We start from the raw sequence: 9,241 nt of genomic DNA on the forward strand, positions 1-9,241 counted from the left end.
CTGAACCAGAGTGAATCTATTTTCTCATTACTCATTCACACTGTTAAATATTTTAAAAAAAGAAACAGATGATACATTCCATTATTCCCTGTTTACACCAGTGGGAGTTCTTCAAGAGATTAGAAATTTACTTTTTTTTTGCCATCAATGATCACACACACTTAACCTTGAGCCTGCAATTGCCTGGTGGCATTCATTTGCCTGGGAAGACTGGAGAAATATGCTAACAAGCAAAGATTACAGCACAACAATCACAACCTTTAAAAATAAAATTCAACAAAAACAAAAGAAATGTTTGAGTAAATGACCAGCTGTTGATGTAACTGCTGGGAACTCTCTCCTATCCTAAAGAAAACAAATAGGCCATGAATGTGAAATCTAAAACCATATAAAACATATAGCTATCAGGAAAAAAACTAACTTGAGAAATAAAACCCAGGAAGCAAGAGCAGAGTATATTTCATGGACTTTCCTCAACCATACAACTATACAAAACCAAGAAATATAAACTCAACAAAAACTGATGAACACCATTAAGAGAAGAGTCTGAAGTTAAAGGACCAGCAGGCTACAGAGAGTTTGAAGATAGAATGATTCATTTGTACTAAAGACAAACTGTCAGGTGTTTGGCTGTTGAGCTAGCAAGGAACTTGATTCATTCTCATAAAACAAAAGGCCTTTCACACTAGTCCTCTTAATTCTTTGACACAAAACCACAGGAATCATTCATAATGAAACAGCAACTGGAAAAAGCATTACATTTCCAGCCCAAGCAGCTGGAGGAAAAGTACTTTACTTTCAGAAAATGTATCTGAATCACAGTGGAAGGACAAGAAGCTGCTTCTAGAAGTGAAGCACACCACCTCGCCCATGTTATTATAACAGAACTTCTGAATAGAAAAAAGCATTTAGTAAAAATTTTATTTGAAACGTAGCATGAATCCATAACCATAAGCGTTACAACATACAGGTTTACAGAGATTTGTACAATGACAGGTATTTCTATACATGCACCCCCCATTTTTATTTAGTCATTATCAAACAAACAACAGTTAAACAGGAATAATAAGTATTCTCTTCTAAAAAGAAAACTTTGGTATGTATACAACTGGCTATTTAAAAGTAAACAGTGGTAGATTCAAGTCAGAGAGAAACCCACTTGTTTTGTTTCACAGCATTTTTGATCAGGATGAAAATCACCAGCACTGTTTTCTAGTCAATACAAAAACGAGTACTTTTTTTCAGTCCAGAAACCCCTGTTAAGGGACAAAAACATGTTAAGAGAGATGTAAAAGAATGAATTTTAGAGTTAAAAGGTGTCAGTTTTAAAGCAGTTTAGGCCACGAGTATTTTGCACACATTGGTTTGGTCATGAATAAAACAAACCCTTGAACGGTTTGCTCGTATTACTGAACTATATATCACTTGGCACAACTGATAATTTTTCCTTTGGATTAGAATAAGCATGAGTATCGCTGGCTCAAAAGTCATGTCCATTGCTGGAATGTAAGTTCGCACTGTGCCCATCTTCTGTCTCGAGTTTCTGTCACTGCTGTTGGCCACTTGCATACCTACCAAATTCATCCAAAAAATGAGGGAAAACAATTTGCAAAGCATCTCTTCCTGGCATACAGTAGACAACATTTCCATTTTAAACAAATCAGAAAGCAATGAAAGAACCCCTGAATAAGTAATAACAAGCCTCCCTTAGAGAAGAATTACTTGCAATTCTTCAAGTACTTACAAAAAATACAGTATTTATACAACTTCTCCAGAACTATTATAGTTAACATACTTAAATGTAGTACTAATAAAATAAATCCATAGATACAAATGGTTGCACTTCTAAGCAGGAGTATCTAACCCAGATTTAGATTTTGCTGCAATTTCCTTATTGCTGTGGAACAGACAGTGGTTAAGTCACGTCAATACTAGCCTCTCTTCCTTATACACATAGGAATATCTAGTTTGAAAAAATGTTCTCCAGCAAGTCAGAATACATTCGATGTAATTTTCACAGTTCCTGCTCAATGTTAGCGATCCAGAGTTGACTGAACCATGATGCAATAGGGCACAAATGGCAGAAGAGCAGTGAAGCAGAGGCAGGAATGGCAGAAAAGCAGTAGAGTAACACAAGTCAGACTCATACTCACTACTTCTTATTCCTAGGTTTTAACTCTTCTGCTGCATTTCGCAGAAAAATGTAGTTTTTCTTTTGTGGATTATAAAATTCATGACCCTAAAAAGAAAAATCATCTGTATTTACTCTCTTCAAAGAAGAAATATCAGCATTGCCTTAAAATGTAAGAATATGAATATTCCATTAGCTTGGTTTATTAATATTTAATCTTAAAGTCTTTAAGACCAGATATTGGACAACACTGGTGGATTAGAAACAGCTTACTATAACAAGTAATCAGAAGAACTGTGCATATAACGTAAAATTTAAGGGACATTTATCCTTATATAAGATATAAAGATATAAAAGATATAAAAAAGTTTTCATAAAAAAAACCCCACATCTCTCTAAGCTTTATAGATGCAGCATAAAAGCTCAATATGGGGTTTTTTTAATGTCATTTAAAGAAAAGAAGAAAGAAGCAGCAGAGAAGAAACTAAAACTTTAATGGCCACCCAGTTTCACTTTATATATTCTATCTTTGAATTGAAATAAGGTCACATTTTTTTCGAAGTGAAGCCCAAGTTCTACAGGCAACTGCAAAAATATCTCCATTCCCCAACTGCAGATGCAAATATACTATTTTGCATATTGACATTCTTTGCATACACATTACCAACTCAATATGCAAGTATTCAAATCAGGGCAAGTAAACACTAATAAAGCTATTAAAGTCCAACACACAACCTGAAAATTACCAACTCCACTTGACAGAAATGGTTCTAGAGAGGAAATTTAGTACCTACTGGTTTTACTACTTAATATTGGTTTACAGATCTGAAAGATACCTCAGTATGTATCTGCCACTGCAGCCTACCCAAGCATTTACAAGAGAAGAATTCATCTGCCCTAGCACATAACAGAGTTATCTTACTTCAGGTAGTATTCAGAAGACTACATACAGTGCAATAAATTAAAATTTTGCTCTCTTTGTGGCATGCAGCCAAGTCCATCTGTGTGATTTCTGCATTCATTTCAGTCAAAACCACAAGGAATGTTATCCTCAAATTTAAAAGCATTAGGAAAGCAATGCTTTTCATGGAAGTTGCCATTCCATTAAAATCAGTTACATTTCAACCTTGCTACCACCTTCTTAAACTATTAAGAAGTATTGATTCTCCACATATTATGGTTTGTTGTGTTTCTCTTGCATCGGTATGATTTATTGTTGAGTGAAGTTTGGGATATAAGAAAATAAGTGCCAGCAGCAAGCTGCACTGAGTGGTACTGGAAATTTAGTACGCAGCATTCAAACACTGGCTTAAGTGTTTATAACTACAGCCACAGTTTTTTTTAAAGTTAAAGAGAATCTACAGAAGCAGCAGAGATGTGCATTTCAATCAGATTTGTGGGAACCTGTTAGGGTGCCATATTGCCCCATGACACTCCCCACAGCAGAATGTGTGTGAGCAACCAGGATAACTTCTGAATTATGTAATTTACATTTTGCTCATCCATATTTGCAAAATACCACTGTTTAGCAATCTTATCCAGCTGAAGCTAAAAACCAAAGAAGGCACTATTTCAGTGTTAAATTTCATCAGATGCCTAAAATGACCAGTGTAAGTTCTCTTGCATGCTTGTGGAATTAGAAAGACTCAGCTACTATTTATAAAGGACAGTGAAAGCCTCCCGTGAAAAGGATAGTCTTGGTTGTCAAATGCAAGTATGTACAGGAGTCTAAACCTTTCTTACCTTTGACCAATCATAACTGGAAGCATATGCAAATATATTGCCATTATGGTTGAAGCAACAAGCAGATATCGGCTGGTCAAGTTGTTCTGATGTTTTTAGCTTCGTTCGTGCATCTTTATCCCAAAAGCTGAACCTACCATCAGATCCTACTGTTGCAAGTGTACCATGGACAGGATGAAATGCTATCCCATTTACCTGCAGAATCATTACAAACACTATGTAAAACATCACACATGGAAACATTCACAGCACATGCTGAATCCTGAGAGAGTAAATACACAGGAAAGATTTTTTACAACTAGATAGAGGTTTGTTTTTTTTTTTTAATGTTTTCAGATATGTTCTCTGGAAAAAAAAAACAAACAAACCAAAAAACCCCAAAACCCCACCGAAGCAACAGGGAAAGCATCACCTTTTTTGTGTTACCTAAAAATTCAATGCATAATCCCATTACACAAACATATTAAATATTGCTTCAGTATCAGCAAAATTAACAAGTGTCATCTCTACCAAGATGATTTAATGAATGGTTCATATGGTGTGTGTTTTAAAGGAAGTACAAAAATTTGCCTTTCCTCTTAAGGAATGACTATGACTGGTCTTTAAACACACATCTAAGATGACCTTTTATGTTGCCTCAAGTTAAGGAGAACAAACAATTCATAGCCAATTTTACATTAAGAGTGTATATTGCCCTGTATAAAAGATCTAGTGGTATATGCTGAATACTTACAGCATAGATATCCTGAGGTGCTGATGTGTTTGTTCCATTGGAGCGATGACATTTAAATGTGAAATTATCTTTTGCACTGGTGGGGGGGAAAAAAGTCTTTTTACTTTACTCATTGTAAACTGAGCAATGAAGAAAAGATGTTTTATTAAGTGATACTTACGGATTTGGGGGATTGATATAATGAATTGCTACTCTTCCTTCGATACTTCCAAGGGCAAATCCAGTAGGTTTGTTCACTTTGTCTTTAAAAATAGCAACACAGCGATGCTAAATTTGAGAAAGATAATTTTAGACAGAGGCCCAAGTGCTAGATTTTCTGAATGCTGTCTATTTTCCACAGGGACACAAAACATCACATACATCAATGCAAAGTAAAGTAAAAACACAAACAAGGTCAAGAGATAGGTCAAATTCTACTGAGAATTTAGGCCACAGTATTTACGTTTCCAAATCCTTATGAAGATCAGCAATACATCAATGGCAAACCAGGACATGTGCCATACCATGATACAGGACTTTGGTTTTGAAACACCAAAGTTCAGTTTGTTTGTTTTTACCAAAGAAATGGCAAGCCCAGAATTTCAATAATCTGTATAAATACGCTTGTAATAAATATAATAATTTACCTGGTGTTTAAGAGGCGATTCTATTCTTCTAAATTCAGAAGGTTGATTCTCTAACTGATAAACTATTAAACCCCTTTCTGCAGTGGCCACAGCAGCCATAGGATGAACCTGAATAAGGTTGTAAAACAGGTTGTGTTAAGAGCATGGCAGAGAATTCTATTTATTATTTCACAGAAATTCCTGAAGTAGTAAAAAGAATTAGACTATTTTCGGGGTGGGGGGCGGGGGGGAGGGAATGAAGAAAAAGAACAAAGTTCATTTGTAGACATATCTTCAGACAAAACAAATCAGTTCTTCCCTGCCATTGACATATTAAACATACCAAAAATCTTCAGTTATAAGCTGACCCTTCCAATGTGAATCGCAATAACGGTAATGCAAACTCATCCAGAAATGAGGGTAGGTCAGTCCTAGTGCTGATTTGGTTTTGTGACGTTAAAAGAACACCAAGCATGTTTTGTATCATGCAAATACCTGTTTTCCAGAGCCTGATCAAGAAGATCAATTTATGTTTCATTGCTAAAATCACACAGAGATTGAATACTATTCTATGATTCCATACTAACAGTCGGTATTTAGTGGTAACCTACAGAAGCCTCAAAGACTGACAGTTTGTTCATACTCCCAGTCATCTAGCTGACACTGGTTTCCCATATATCACGGCTTACCACATCTGCACAATAACATCTTTCAGGGAGCTGCAATGTCATCATAGGTGTTGGTGAACGGGTATCCCAGAACTGATGGAAACAGAGAAATGAACAAAATTACGCTTGGAGTTGAGGATACGTTGTCTAAATTACTTTAGTAAAGAGAATGCAATTGGTACCAAGTTGTTTCATTGTATAGTCAGAATACTGCCACTCTCTGTGAAGTGAGGCTATTTCATTAATCTGCTTTTTGTATTAGTGTTTTAATAACATATTTTCATTTCACATAAGTATTTTCATTCACAGATTACTAGCACACTTTGTGTCCATTTGTTCAGGTAAAAATCATACCTTCAAAGTTTTATCCCAGCTTCCTGTCATCACACAGCTATAATTTGGTGCTTTAATCCAATGGATTGTCTTCACAGGAGCATCATGCTGAAGAAAAGAAGGACAAACACACATACATTTACTAAGATAACAGTCCACATTTCTTGTAAACACATACAAAAAATATGAGGAGCACAGACACTTTTAATCCATTCAAGAAAACTGATTCACTATTTTAGTCACAGCAGTTAGGATAAAGGTTGGTCATGACCTTGTTGTGTTGGTTAGTGCTGTAAAATCACCCACATAAGGAAAAAATGGTTCCTGACACAAAGAAATACAGTCAAGTCACCCTACATAGGAAGACGGTCACAGCAGAAATATAAATGATGAACAGTAGGACTTTGTATTTATTTATAAAGGATATTATCCATCATGCTAAAAATCAACACTTTAATATAGCATGTTATTTATTACAAACCAATATAAAAACCAGCTGCTTTTGACAAGAGCTACAGAAGAAAGGTCTATGTTAATTACACCAACAAGGTTTTAAAATCAAGGCTAAGAATCGGAATTTTATCACCTCAAATAAGATACAAGAAGCAACCATTAAAAGGACCAACTCTCTTAAATTATGTGACTGGTATCTCATTTTAGACACCATAACTAAATCTTCTATGAACAGACATTCACTTCTAAATTGAGAATGTAAATTATAATCCCTGCTACTGCTACAGCAGAAAGCTGGTATTTGTGAAAGTGAATTCAATGATTTCTTAATTTTTTTTTCTCCCCTATAAAGCAACAGGGTGACTTAGTGAGATCACAGCAGCAATGGAAACAGCTCTCAAGTAAAATAGAGGAAACAGCTGCACAGGTTATTCAGATCACTTTGACTGCAAGTCTCCTTATTCATATGCACTTCATTACCTCAAAAATACAAAAAGCACCCTACAACCTCTTTATATAGCAGTATCTACTTCAGAAGCACTGAAGAGTAGCTTAATTTGCTAATAAAGGTAACTTTGAATAAAAATAGAGAAGGAAAAAACCCACCTAATAGCTTGGGGCTTGCTTACTTACTTGTGCAATCTGAATAGCTTGATTACTGTTGAGATCCCACATTTTGGCAGTTTTATCACAGGAAGCAGTAAATACTTTACTCCCATCCTAAGAAACAAGAATAAGGCCAAAAGATTAAATACCTCTATCATGCAGTATTTATTAGAAAGCTGACAAGTCTTATTCTCTTCTAGTAATAGCATTAACATTAATGTAACATATAGAGGGATTGTAAGACAAAGAACATAAAAATGGAAATTTATTTACGACTGTATGTCGTAAAAGAGAAAACTGTGTTAGCTATTATCTAGCTTTAAACACATTATTTTAAACTCACTTTTACTCTTCTTATGCCCATCTTAGTCTATTCTATTAGGACATGCTTAGCACATGTTTACAGTAACATAAGTCTATATAATAATCACGGTCTGCATCTACATGTGGCACTTGTGTCTATCTGGAAACCACATACCAATTTATTTAAGGTTTTGGTAAAAAACGTTTATTTATTTTTAAATAGGAACATACATCACTCCAGCAGCCATCTAGTACAGGCCCTGTGTGCATCTGCTGAGCCTTCGGAATTGTCTGTCCATTATCTTGAACTTCCCAGCAGCGAACCTGTAACAGGAGAAGCGTATACAGACATAACATATTAACACTAAGAACATAAAAGATTTTTCTCGAAGATCCCAGCCTTAGTTTATCCAAGGAAAAGTACAATTATAAACACCAAGCTTTTTTCAGAACTAGTGAAACCTTATTTTCTCTGATTATGTTCCTTTTATCTGTACAGCCACAACAATCCCACAACTCCAACCCCAACTCAAAAGTACCTTACGATCACATACACCTCCCAGTGCTCTCCTGCAGAACCCTAAACCGTCAGCTAGGAAGCAGCTGTCTGCTGCAGGCTGCTGGCCAACAGACCAAACAGAACTAAAAAATGCACTCAGATTTGTCTTCCCCTCCCTCTTTGTGCCAGTTGGGATCTCACCCTTCAATCCAAACAAACTTCAGCAACGTTGTAGGAACTTAATCTTTTTGAGACTAGACTGTCAAACTGGATTATTTGCCACTGGGTTCATGGTTCTTTCACCGGGCAAAGCGCAACTATGTTAGCCTAACCATGTAAGACAATGAAGCTAAAAACCAAACGAGTAGGAAAAGAAATATCAAAATAATAAAAATCTAACCAGGAAAACACTGGCTACATGTTCCAATCTGATGCTTAAAACACACAGACAGAGCAACGACTCATCTGAAGATCACAACTGAATTTTTCAGTTGAAGCAGCTCAGCTATGTCAAACTTAGTGCCTTGCTACCAGACACAAATTTTGCAGTTCTGCAAAGACGAAGATTTTCAGTTGCCCTGACACGAGTTTTTAGGATCACATTTATGCAGTTTAGGCACCAATGCTCCCACTTTATTAATCTGTAAGGTCTGATTGTGAGTACTTACATCATTTGCCCATGATCCTGCAATGAGGAAATTACCCGGCAATGTTGGTGGACTAAATGCTAAACAAGATATGCTATCATCAGGTGGAGATGTTACTTCAATATCCTACAAAGGACAGAAGACAAAGCAAAATCAGGCACATTTGCAAACTGTGCACTGAGATCCCATTACTTCCATAGGGTGAGTCAGTAGGTACTGCTGTGACGCTTTAAAACTCAGCAGCAGAACAGTGGTTCCCACCGGGGCTCACGCACATACCTTCATTGGATTATGGTTATCTGCAGTCGTACTGCCAAACATGCTGGTACCTCCAGTACCAAACCCGGACGTTGATCCAAACAGACTCATCCTTGCCCTGCAAACCGAGGAAAAGGCTTACTGAGACCTACAAGGCCCTCAAGCATGCCCGGGGTGTCTCACGGCAGTCAGTACACCAGCACACCCCTCACCCTGCCTGGAAGGCGCCCAGAGATATAGAAATACACGAAATTAAAAAAAA

The 9,241-nt window shown here is 36.4% G+C and overlaps 1 protein-coding gene across 1 annotated transcript; it reads right to left on the bottom strand.

The window, feature by feature from the left end:
• Positions 1–2,152: 2,152 nt before the first annotated feature.
• RAE1 (ribonucleic acid export 1) lies at positions 2,153–9,105 on the bottom strand. Its single transcript, XM_010292445.1, has 11 exons — positions 9,001–9,105; positions 8,743–8,847; positions 7,807–7,899; positions 7,300–7,386; positions 6,235–6,321; positions 5,902–5,973; positions 5,234–5,341; positions 4,768–4,874; positions 4,608–4,683; positions 3,875–4,069; positions 2,153–2,239 (listed from the first exon to the last, which is right to left on the bottom strand). The coding sequence occupies exons 1-11, from the start codon at positions 9,088–9,090 to the stop codon at positions 2,153–2,155; spliced, it is 1,107 nt and encodes a 368-aa protein (XP_010290747.1). The 5' UTR covers positions 9,091–9,105.
• Positions 9,106–9,241: the final 136 nt, after the last annotated feature.

Source organism: Phaethon lepturus, unplaced genomic scaffold (genome assembly GCF_000687285.1).
Source record: "Phaethon lepturus isolate BGI_N335 unplaced genomic scaffold, ASM68728v1 scaffold42878, whole genome shotgun sequence".
Classification (NCBI taxonomy): domain Eukaryota; kingdom Metazoa; phylum Chordata; class Aves; order Phaethontiformes; family Phaethontidae; genus Phaethon; species Phaethon lepturus.